This window comes from Solanum stenotomum, chromosome 10, assembly GCF_019186545.1.
Source record: "Solanum stenotomum isolate F172 chromosome 10, ASM1918654v1, whole genome shotgun sequence".
Lineage (NCBI taxonomy): Eukaryota > Viridiplantae > Streptophyta > Magnoliopsida > Solanales > Solanaceae > Solanum > Solanum stenotomum.
The window spans coordinates 7,806,423-7,819,034 of record NC_064291.1 but is presented as its reverse complement, the minus strand read 5'-3'; the positions used below and the strand labels follow the sequence as shown (position 1 = coordinate 7,819,034).

Below are 12,612 nucleotides of genomic sequence, written 5' to 3'. Positions count from 1 at the left end.
CCCCCCCCCCCCCCTTCTTTCCGTACTAATTCCTTAGCATCGTACCTATGTTTTCTAGTCGATTTCTATATTCTAAGGTATGTCTAAACATCATGAAATCATCATTAATTAACATGAGATCATGAGCCTTGAATCCATACTTCAATTCAAGGAAAGTTAAGAGTCAAGTCAAAAGGTTAAAAATTAAGTCAGAGAAGTTCATAAATTTCTCCAAAAGTCTTTCACAAACATTTTAATTTTGTTTTAAGACTTAAGCTTTGAGTTGAGTAAAGAGTAAGAGTAAAGTTCATTTCTTCAAAGATTATTCGGGAACTAAGTATTCTCAAGAGTTAAAATGTTTTCACATTTGAGCACGAAAGGAAACGCCAATTTCCAAGAGAGGTTTTAAGCTAAGTTTTGAGTAATTATCTCAAACCAAAGAAAGATGTTTGTTTTAAAAACATATGAGCTGAGTATATTTTGGGAGTAGTATTGAACACCGATATGGGGACGCGAGTTCATAATAACTCAAGTCTCTATAAACCATATAGCCATCATGGGTAGAAAATGATTATACTTTTTAGATGATTCCTTAAGTGCATTTTTCGCATAGACTACTGGATCCACTTAGTTAAGGCGTTCTATATGACAACAAAGTATAGGACAGTTCTGGTAGCGTGGGCAAGACGCTGTATCATCACTTAGGTTTATAATGGTGGTTGTCGGTTAGAGAAACTCCCATAGTATTATATTACTTTACATGTAAACTGAGTTGTTATTGCATTTCTTAACAAATTGAGTTGCTACTATTGTTTTAAATGCTTTGTATAACTGCACCATTATTTTTGTTTTACTTTGCATTTGAGTTGAGTTATTCATGAGTTAAGTAAAACCAAGGTAAACGTTCTTTTCAGATTCTTTTCAAGCTTATGTCTGTTTAGTATTCCCCTCGCATACTCGTACATTCAATGTACTGATGCCATTTGGCCTGCATCATTTTATGATGTAGACACATGTAACCAGGATCAACATCCAGTGCCTCGTTGATCCAGTTGAGTACGCATAGTCAGTTGGTGAGCCTCCTTACTTTAGAGGCTTTATAGATAGTTAGTAATTCAGTTGTCTTTACATTGTTATTTCTTATGTTAAGACTTGAGTTGCTTTCTATGGCTAGTTGAATGTTTTATCCTTAAACATTCTGAGTTTAATTTGATACAGTTGTAAGTGCATTTGATCATTGTAATAAGCTTAGAGTCTTCCGCTGAGAGTCTAACGAGGCTAAGGGTTCGCTTGGGGCAAGAAATAGTTCTCGAGTACCAGTCCCGCCCAAGGTGTAGGCTCGGGGAGTGACAAACTTGGTATCAGAGCACAGTGTTCAAGAGTCCTAGGGAGTCTATGAAGCTGTGTCTATAGAGTCCTAGTTATCAGTGTGAAGCGCGCCACATCTATAATTAGAAGGCTGCAACACTTTGGAAATTACCTCACTTCTTTCACACTCATTTCGTGCGTTAGAGTTTGATCTCTAAAAAGTTTCTTCTAATTTTTGCTTGTGCGTGTCTTTCAGTTAATCATGCCTCCACGAAGAGCTGGCCGAGGTCGTCCTGCTAGGAGGAACATTGAGGAGAAAGGGGTACCTAATGCACGTGAAGTGCAACCCCAGGCAGAAGTAACGAATGCTGAGTTCAGGGAAGCAATTCGAATGTTAAGCCAAGCTGTGACTAACCAGTTTGGGCAACAAAGAGGAGCTAGACATGAAGTAACTGATACTTCGAGGATTCGAGAGTTCTTGAGGATGAATCCTCCAAGTTTCACTGGTTCAAGAACTACTAAGGATCTGGAGAATTTTTTTGAGGAATTGTAAAAGGTATTTGAGGTTATGCACATTGCCGATGCTGAATGAGTAGAAGTAGATGCATATCAACTGAATAATATTGCTAGGACTTGGTTTGACCAGTGGAAGAAGGGTAGAGCTGAGAGAGCACCACCTGGTAGTTGGGCTTGTTTTAAGGAAGGCTTCTTGTGGCGTTTCTTTCCCCGAGAACTGAGAGAGGCAAAGGTACGAGAGTTTCTCACCCTTAAGCAGGACTTACTAAGTTTTCATGAGTATAGCTTGAAGTTCACCCAACTTTCCCGATATGCTCCGGAGATGGTTGCAGATATGAGAAGCAGGATGAGTCTTTTTGTTGCTAGGTTGTCCCATCTATCAAGCAAAGAGGGAAAGGTAACCATGCTAATTGGGGACATGGATATCACCAGGTTGATGGTCTATGTGCAGCAGGTTGAGGAATAGAAGCTGAGGGATAAAGAGGAATTTAGAAACAAGAAAACGAAGACAGGGAATGAGTCCGGGCAACAAAGAAATAATGTGAACCGGTCTTCTTTCTAACAAAAGCAAAAGCGACCTGCTCCATCATCTGCTAGTGTTCCTACACCCAGAAACAAAGGTGAGTACAATAGTCAGAATTCATAGCACTTCAGAGCTAGACCTGCACAGTGTCAAGGTAGTGTGGCACAAGAAGGTAACTGGGATCCTGTATGTGCTAAGTGTGGTAAAACCCACCCAAGTATATGTCGCGATGGCTCCACATATTGTTTCAAGTGTGGACAAGATGGTCATTTCATGAAAGAGTGCCCTAAAAACCGACAAGGTAATGGAAATCAGGGCAATAAAGCCCAATCTTCATCAGTTGCTCCACCAGACAGGGCTGCACCTAAAGGATCTATGTCCGGTACTGGCGGAGGAGCAATCTGCATTTGTGCAATCACTAGTCGTCAAGAGTAAGAGAATTCTCCAGATGTTGTCACTGGTATGATCAAAGTCTTTACTCTTGATTTTTATGCTTTGATAAACCTAGGAGCAAGTTTATCTTTTGTGACTCCTTATGTTGCAAATAATTTTGATGTTCTTCCTGATAAACTTTGTGAACTCTTTTGTGTTTCTACACCTGTTGGGTAGTCTATTCTAGCTGAGCGAGTATATCGTGATTGTGTCATTTCCATCAATCACAATAACACCATGGCTGATTTAGTTGAGTAAGACATGGTAGATTTCGATGTCATTCTTGGTATGGACTTGCTTCATGCCTGTTATGCCTCCATTGATTGTAGAACTCGAGTTGTTAGGTTCCAAATTCCTAATGAGCCAGTTATAGAGTGGAGTAACAGTTCAACAGTGCCTAATGGTCGTTTCATTTCATACCTTAAGGCGAGAAAGTTAGTTTCCAAGGGTTGTGTCTATCACTTAGTTCCGAGTTAATGACTCTAGTGTTGAGATACCACCTATTCAGTTAATTTCAGTAGTAAAAAAGAGTTTCCAGAAGTCTTTCCTGATGATCTTCCCGGAGTCTATCCTGAGAGAGAAATAGACTTCAATATAGACATTCTTCCAGATACTCGTCCTATATCTATTCTGCCATATAAAATGGCTCAAGCAGAGTTAAAAGAGCTTAAAGAGTAGTTGAAAAATCTCATTGATATGGGTTTTATTCGACCAAGTGTCTCACCTTGGGGTGCTTCGGTCTTGTTTGTGAGGAAGAAAGATGGTTTCCTTAGGATGTGTATAGACTACCGCCAATTGAACAAGGTTACCATCAAGAATAAGTACCCTCTTCTGAGAATTGATGATCTCTTCGATCAACTTAGGGTGCTACTTGTTTCTTTAAGATAGACCTCAGATTAGGCTACCATCAGTTGAGGGTAAAGGAATGCGATATTCCAAAGACAACATTCAAGACCCGTTATGGTCATTATGAATTCCAAGTTATGTCCTTTGATTTGACCAATGCACCTGCAACGTTCATGGACCTTATGACTAAAGTATTTAAACCTTATTTAAATTTGTTTGTTATCGTATTCATTGATGACATACTAATCTATTTGAGGAATGAAGAAGATCATGCTAGTCATCTCAGAATAGTTCTCCAAACTCTAAAGGATAGAGAGTTGTATGCCAAGTTCCCTAAGTGTGGTTTTGACTTGAGTGTGTGGTATTCTTAGGCCATATTGTGTCTGGAGAGGGAATTAAAGTTGATACCCAAAAAATAGAGGCAATACAGAATTGGCCTAGACCCACATCTCCAACTGATATTATGAGTTTCTTGGGGTTGGATGGATATTATAGAAGGTTTGTAGAGGGGTTCTCACCTATTTCATCCCCTTTGACCAAGTTAAGTCAGAAAACAGTGAAATTTCAATGGTCTGAAGCTTGTGAAAAAATCTTTCAGGAAGTGAAAAAGAGGTTGACTACTGCCCCAGTATTGACCTTACTAGAAGGTATGCAAGGTTTTGTTGTGTATTGTGATTGCAAGGTTATAGCTTATGCCTCTAGATAGTTGAAAGTTCATAAGAAGAACTACCCAACACCCATGATCTAGAGTTGGCTGCCATAGTATTTGCTTTGAAAATATGACACTATTACCTTTATGGTGTTCATGTGGATGTGTTCATCGATCACAAAAGTCTTCAGTATGTGTTTACTCAGAAAGAGCTTAATCTCAGACAAAGAAAGTGGTAAGAATTATTCAAGGATTATGACATGAGTATTCTTTACCACCTAGGTAAGGCTAATGTTGTTGCTGATGCCTTGAGCAGGTTGTCTATGGTAGTACCGCCCATTTTGAGGAATATAAGAATGAGCTAGCAAGAGATGTGCATAGACTTGCATGATTGGGAGTTCAACTAATGGATTCCAGAGAAGGAGGAGTAGTGGTGATGAATGGGGCTGAATCATCATTAGTGTTAGAGGTAGAAGAGAAGCAAGACCACGATCCTATTTTGCTTGAATTGAAGGCAAATGTTCATAAGCAAAATTTTTTTAGCTTTTGAACATGGGGGAGATGACGTATTAAGGTATCAATGTAGGTTGTGTACTAAGGGTAAATGAACTCCAAGAGAGGATCATGGAGGAAGCTCATAGCTCCAGATATTCCATTCATCCGAGTTCCACAAAAATGTACCGTGACTTGAGAGAAGTTTATTGGTGGAGTAGTATGAAGAGGGCATTGCAGAATTTGTTACTAAGTGTCTGAATTGCCTACAAGTTAAAGTAGAGCACCAATGGCCCAGTGGTATGACTCATAATATAGAACTTTCAGAATGGAAGTGGGAGATGATCAATATGGACTTCATCACAGGTTTACCAAGGTCTCGCAGGCAGCAAGATTCTATTTAGGTGATTTTGGATTGAATGACCAAATCAACCCACCTTTTGCCGTCAAAGACTACCCATACAACAGAGGATTATGCTAAGTTGTATATTCAAGAGGTAGTTAGACTTCATGGGGTGCCAGCTTTGATTATTTCAGATAGAGGTGCCTAATTTACTGCACAGTTCTGAAAATCTTTTCAGAAAGGCTTGGGTTCAAAGGTGAGCTTAAGTACTTCTTTCCATCCTCAGACAAATAGTTAAGTAGAGCGCACAATTTAGACCTTATAGGATATGTTGAGGGCTTTTGTGATTGATTTATGGTGAGTCGATAAATTGAACTCATTTAGGGCTATATTTTAATAGATATTGTGTCCTCAAATGCTTATTTTATTTCAATATATGATGAAAACCCTTAAATTTCAGTATTTGAAGTGCGAAGGAAAGCATGGACACTACGTCGCAAAAAGGAACGAAAAAGCTGAAAAGAATGAAGAAATGAAGACTTGAGGATCACCAACTCCACTTGGTGAGTCGCCGAAGGGTCTTACTTCGCCTTTTGTTCCAGTGTGCTGAGCCTTGAAGGAAAGGATTAAGTCGGCGGAAAAAGGGAGCAGTCGGCGCATCGCCGAAGAGTTCCGCAAAGCAGTACCATGTCTCCTAATGACCAAGAGCATGACGATGCTGAAGGCTGGTGCAAGACGACGATGAACTACACCAAAGGGCGAATCGCCGAGTTGATCGGCGATTCCGACTAACTATGCCGAATGATCCGCTGCAGCACAAATTTATGAAAACTATAAATACTAGTTAGATGTGTAGTTTTAGGTGTGGAACAATTATTATAATTATATATAAAATAGTACTTTTTGATTTTTTTGCTCTAAGTTTGAGAGGGTTTTGAAGACTTGAAGATCCAGAGTGTTCCATCTTCAAGATTTGGATTTGGGAATCTTGGATTCTTAAATTTTGGCCTGTATCAAGACTTAAATCTTCATACCCAGTTGAATGCGAGCTCAATTTGGTATAAATTTCTATCTCTTATACATGTGTGGCTAAAACCCCTAATTCTTGGGGTGTGATTTAACGAATATGGGTTAAGATAATTGTTGGGTCTTGCTTGCTGTTAGTTTAATCGTAGTTTAATTGTGATTTCGTTTAGTAGTTGTGGATGAATTTAATGAATTTGTAGTTGCAAATACAAGTTTATTTATGTGTTTTCAGCTTGCCCTAGAGAGAGGTCGTAAAACTAAAACTACTAAATTGACTGCCGGTGGGAGTGGGTCGACATAAGGTTCAGCTCGAGAGAGTAAGTCATAGTCTTATTCCCATACACTCAGCTCGAGAAAGTGAGTGGGTTAAGGCGTAGGCTGGTCTTCATGCATCAAGTGGGTGTCCGAGAGGAACACATTTGAAACAGGGTAAGTTGCTCGAGAGAGAGAAAGCTTATCCCCCTTAAAGCTTAGCCTAGTCACAATTATTTTATGAATCTTCTATCGAAAGCATATACCCAATAATCTAGCTTAACCCGTATTCCCGTCACGTCCCAAGGATCTCCTCTCATTACTTAGAAATCCTTGTTTATTTTGCTGATTTTACTTACTTGTGACAAAACCCCCCATTGTTGATTGACACTCTTGTGTCTTCCTTTAATTTATAATATTTTTAATCGTTAATGTCTTTAGCTATGACTAGTTAGAACTAAATTTTATTTTTCTATTAATTCTCAAAACCACTCCCTTGGGAACGATCCCAACCCTTGGTTGGGTTACTAGCTATTGTACGATCATAGACACTTACATCGGAAGTTGTGTCTTGATTACGCAAACATCAAAATGGCGCTGAAGCCAGGGAGTGGAGTTATTTGAGAATTCTTAGATTAGTAGAATTTTTGTTCTTATTAGTTGTAGTCTACATACCTAATTTTCAGTTTTGTTTTTAGTGTTTGTGTGTTTCAACACACATATGAGTGTGAATGGCGAAAATAGCTGCCAAGGAGGCCATCCAACAAGTTATGCTTTTCATCTATACGATATTGATGATATTAATAGTGTGTACAACCCTGCCCAAGTGGCTGAGATGGGTGCAATTTGCATGTCACAAGCAGGTGGAACTGCAACATTTGAAGTTACTAGCACAACACTCCATCTCATACATTCAAGTGGTTTATATAGAGGGTTAGAGCATGAAGATTCGTATGAGCATATATGAAGCTTCATAGAAGTGTGTACCCCTCTATCATTCAATAATCTACCGCAAGAGTTCATACGACTTCGCTTATTTCCATTATCATTGATTAGGGGAGCCACTAAGTAGTTGGTCGAGCTTCCAAAGAACTCCATCAAGTCATGGGAGGAGTTGGTTACGGCTTTTCATGAAATATTCTTCTCTCCATCAAAGATGATGAAACTGAGAGACGACATTCAAAATTTTAATCAAAAGGAGGGCGAACCAATTCGCGAATCATGGACAAGATTTAAAAGATTTTTGCGAAAATGTCCAACGCATGGACTGCCGAGTGAGTTATTGCTCCAATACTTTTACTGTAGTCTGGATTCGACTAATAAAAGGATAGCTAATCAGCTGGTGCAAAAAGGAATAATGTTATGATCATTTGAAGTATCCTCATTCCTCCTAGATGGCATGACTAGAGTAAATCAAGCATGGTACACAAAAGATGACCAAGTTTCCCCACTGTGCTTCAGATTAACGCAAGAACAACTCGATAAAGAAAGGGAGAGGGATGAAAACATCAAAAAGATGTTGTCTCAAATGGAAGTGATACAAGAGCACATGAAGGGGACGTATGGAGTATTACGAGTTGAAGAGGGTTTTTCATTCGATTTCTTAAGACCGGGGGATAATAAAGGTTGGAACTCCACAAGATATGAGGAGGGTTTCCACCCGCGCTATCAACATCAGGGCAAAAATCAAGGTTGGAACCATCATAGGAGAGAAGAACCAAGGAGATATTGCCACGATTGGGCTGAGCAAGATGACCATGAGGAAGACCATACATAATTGAGTGAAAGCCCGAAATCAAAAGAGAGTGCAAGTAGTCCTCGGGTAAATAATCTATTATCATATATACTTGATAAAGTTGAGGGCTCTGATGATTTGCTAAAAGGGATGAGAGATGACTTTTTATCATTAAACAGTAAAGTGAATTCTCATGCTGATGCCATGAAAATGCTAAAAGGTCAATTGAGTCTATTATCATCTCAATTAACATCCAGGACACTGATGAAAGATAATAGAAGAGGGCTGGCTATAGTTACCCGTAGTGGAAAGATGGCAAAATGGAATGTGATGGAGGATGAGAAACCTCGAATGCAGGAAGAAAGGCGGGTATAGAGGAACGAGAATTGCCTATTCAACAAAACCTTGCCAAAGAACCACAAGAGGATGCAGAGCAACATGTTCAAGTTCCAAAAGTCACGAACCTTTTGCCCAAAATACCTCCACTATTTCCTCAACGTTTGAAAAAGAAGAATGAAGATGAGAAGTTCAAAAAATTCTTGTCAGTATTCAAGAACTTATCAATTAACTTTCCTCTGGTGGAAGCATTGTTGGAAATGCTGGGATACACCAAATTAATGAAAGAGCTGGTTACAAAGAAGAGGAGCTTGGAATATGAAACGATTGAGGTGCCCCATAGTTGTAGTGCAATTATGACAAATGAGTCAATCACTAAGAGATAAGATGCTGGGGCATTCACAATCCCGTGAACAATTGGCATGCTCCAATTCGCTAAAGCTTTGTGCAATTTAGGAGCAAACATTAACTTGATGCCCTATGCAATATACAAGCAACTTGGTTTGGGTGAACCAAAGGTAACCACAATAAGACCCCTTATGGTTGATCGATCAATCAAGCATCCAGTGGGGATACTCTATGATATATTGGTAAAAGTAGATTGATTCATCTTTCTGGCTGATTTTGTGATTCTAGATTGTGAGATCGATGCTGAAATCCCCATTATTTTGGGAAGGCCATTCTTACCTACCGGGAGAGCATTGGTGTATGTCGAAAGCGGGAAATTAAAGTTCCGTGTGAACGATGATGAGGTGACCTTCAATATCTATAAATCCGTGAAGCAACCGAGTTATATCCATGTGGTGTCTACTGAGGATGTTATAGATGAGGAAATGGCCAGTGTGAGCCATTTAATGCGCAAGAGTGAACCCCTTGAATATGTACTTGCCAATTATGGTGAATCCGAAGTTCAAGGCTATGAGGGAGTGGTACCTGCCTTATTAGGGTTAGGAGTATGTTCAAGGAATCCAATCAAGTTGGATATCGACCTGAAAACCAGAGAAAGTCCTCCTGCAAAGCCATCATCAGAAGAACCACCAAATCTGGAGTTAAAAGCCCTACCCTCTCTTCTCAAATATGCCTTCTTAGGAGCCAATAATACTTTAACAGTGATTATCTCAGCCGATTTGCTTGAAAGGCAGGTGAAATTACTCATTGAAGTACCGCGGATGCTTATAAAAGCTATTGGCTGGACAATAGCCAATCTAGTTGGAATTCCTCCTGGCATCTGTACTCACAAGATTCGATTCAATAGTGAATGTAAACCTAGTGTGGAGCATTAACGGAGATTGAACCCTCCAATGCAAGAGGTGGTGAAAAAGGAGATCATCAAGTGGCTAGATGCGGTAGTGATCTACCCTTTTGCAGATAGTAAGTGGGTAAGTCTGGTGCAATGTGTACCGAACAAAGGAGGTATAATCATAGTCCTAAATGCAAAAGGAGAACTTGTGCCGGCAAGACCAGTGACTGGGTGGAGAATATGCATGGACTATCGAAAGCTTAACTCATGGACAGATAAAGTCCATTTTCCAATACCTTTTATAGACCAGATGCTTGACCGATTATCAGAAAGAGGGTGGTATTGGTTTTTGGATGGGTACTCCGGTTAGAATCAAATCTCTATTGCACCGGAAGACCAAGAAAAAATCACTTTCACTTGCCCTTATGGAACATTTGTATTCAAAAGAATGCCATTCGGACTATGTAATGCCCCAGCCACATTTCAATGTTGCATGTTGTCTATCTTTGCAGATATGGTCGAAGACTCTATGGAAGTATTTATGGATGACTTTTCAGTCACAGGGGATACGTTTGAAGAGTGCTTAACACACTTAGGGCAAGTGCTTCAAAGATGCGCGAAAATGAACCTGTACCTAAAATTGGGAGAAATGTCATTTCATGGTGAAAGAAGGTAGTGTTCTAGGACACAAGGTATCGCAACAATGGCTAGGAGTTGATAAGGCAAAAATTGAGGTAATTGAGAACGTGCCCTCACCAATTTCAGTAAAGGGTATTCGCAGCTTCTTGGAGCATGCAGGTTTCTACCGAAGGTCCATTAAAGACTTCTTAAAGATTGCACACCCACTATGAAAAGTCCTTGAGAAGGAAGTGAAGTTCTATTTTGATGATGCATGTATGGACGCATATAAGTTTTAGAAAGAAAAAATAGTATCTACCCTGATTATTGTCAGTCCTGATCGATCCGAATCTTTCGAAGTAATGTGTGATGCTAGTGGTATGGCATTGGGGGTAGTGTTGGGAAAAAATGCAATAAACTATTTCACCCAATTTATTACGCAAACAAAACTCTGAATAGTGCCCAGCGAAATTATACGGTCATTGAACAAGAGTTGCTAGCTGTGGTCTATGCATTTGAAAAGTTCCGGGCATACTTGTTAGGCACCAAAGTAATAGTACACACTGATCATGCTGCACTTCGTTACTTGATGGCGAAGAAAGATGCTAAAATAAGATTGATAAGGTGGGTGCTGCTATTACATGAGTTCGATTTTGAGGTAAGAGATTGAAAAGGCTGTGAAAATCAAGTGGCTGACCACTTATCGAGGTTGGAAGGAAGGGAAGATGCCAAGCGTGAGGTCAACATAGATGACTCCTTCCCCGACGAACAAGGGTTTGCTATATCTCTCAAACCTACACCATGGTATGCAGATTTTGTAAATTACATTGTGAGTGGATTGATGCCGGATGAGCTGACCTTTTACCAACAAAAGAGATTCATGTTCGACGTTAAAAAGTACTTTTGGGATGAACCATATTTGTTTCGAGAATGTGTTGACCATGTTACTATGAGGTGTGTTCCGGAAGAAGAAGCGGTAGAAATTCTCCATGCTTGCCATGCATCTCCAGTGGGAGGTCACCTTAGTGGTATTCGTAGTGCCGCTAAAATTCTCCAAAGTGGTTATTACTGGCTGTCCCTATACAAGGATGCACATGAATTTACGAAGAAATGTTCTCAATGTCAGCAGCAAGGCGGAGTGTCTAGAAGGCATGAGTTGCCTCTCACTTATATTTTGGAAGTCGAGCTATTCGATGTATGGGGGATCGATTTCATGGGCCCATTTGTGAGCTCATTTGGAAATAAATATATCTTGGTGGCTGTAGATTATGTTTCTAAATGGGTGGAAGCCATCGCTCTTCCAAACAACGAAGGAAAAAATGTTGTCCAATTTCTGAAACGCTATATCTTCACAAGATTTGGCACTCCTAGGGAAATCATTAGAGATAGGGTGTCCCATTTTTGCAATAGGTGGTTTTCAATGGCACTAAGCAAATATGGGGTAAAACACAAGATAGCTACCCCATATCATCCCCAAACAAGTGGCCAAGTCGAAGTGTCAAATCGGGAAGTCAGAAGCATCCTGGCAAATACTGTAAATACCAACAGAACTGACTGGTCTAGGAAACTCGATGATGCACTATAAGCATATCGGACCGCTTACAAAACACCTATCGGTATGTCTCTATATCAGTTGGTTTATGGTAAGGCTTGTTATTTTCCTGTCTAGTTAGAGCACAAAGCATTGTGGGCATTGAAAGCTTTAAATTTGGACTGGTCAAAAACTTCAAGGGAGAGGGTAGAGCAGTTCAACGAACTGGATGAATTTAGACTCAGATCGTATGAAAGTTCAGCCATCTACAAAGAGAAGATTACGAAATGGCATGATGCTCGAATACTCAAGCGGGACTTCAAGGTAGGAGATTGGGTTTTGTTATACAACTCTCGACTTAGACTCTTTCCCAGAAAGCTCAAATGCAAATGGTCTGGACTTTTTAGAGTAATGCGAGTGTTCACCAATGGTGGCATAGAAGTTGAAGATCACGAAGGACTTCCATTTAAAGTGAACAATCAACGTCTGAAATTATATTTTGGGGATTGTCAAGAGATTTCTTTGGTTGAAGTAGTGTATTTGAAAGACGCCTAAAGGCGCTGCTGCGTCATGCCACGACGTTAACTAAGGCGTTGTTTGGGAGGCAACCCAAAACCCCTTTAATTGCTTTTTATTTCTTGGTAAAATAATGGTGTGTTGTTTGTACATGTTACAATATGAGAAATGTTCGAAAAAGTGAAGGATGGCGAGTAATAGATCTAGTCAGTGAGTCGCCGAAAGGGTCAGCGAATTCGACCTTATCCTTCGTTTGACTCAAGACATCTT

At 39.8% G+C, this 12,612-nt stretch overlaps 1 protein-coding gene across 1 annotated transcript; it reads left to right on the top strand.

Annotated features, from left to right (window-relative positions):
* The first annotated feature begins 9,738 nt into the window (after positions 1–9,738).
* LOC125841805 (uncharacterized) lies at positions 9,739–12,381 on the top strand. The gene is made up of 6 exons (XM_049520977.1): positions 9,739–10,042; positions 10,190–10,349; positions 10,755–10,919; positions 11,004–11,416; positions 11,561–11,829; positions 11,965–12,381. Exons 1-6 carry the CDS (start codon positions 9,739–9,741, stop codon positions 12,379–12,381), a joined length of 1,728 nt encoding a protein of 575 aa, XP_049376934.1.
* Positions 12,382–12,612: the final 231 nt, after the last annotated feature.

Coding starts and splice junctions, on each gene's coding strand:
- LOC125841805 (XM_049520977.1), top strand. CDS start 9,739: ATGCAAGAGGTGGTGAAAAAGGAGATCATCAAGTGGCTAGATGCGGTA. Junction 10,350..10,754: donor TCATTTCATGGTGAAAGAAG/GTAGTGTTCTAG, acceptor AACTCTGAATAG/TGCCCAGCGAAATTATACGG. Junction 11,417..11,560: donor TACGAAGAAATGTTCTCAAT/GTCAGCAGCAAG, acceptor TGGTGGCTGTAG/ATTATGTTTCTAAATGGGTG.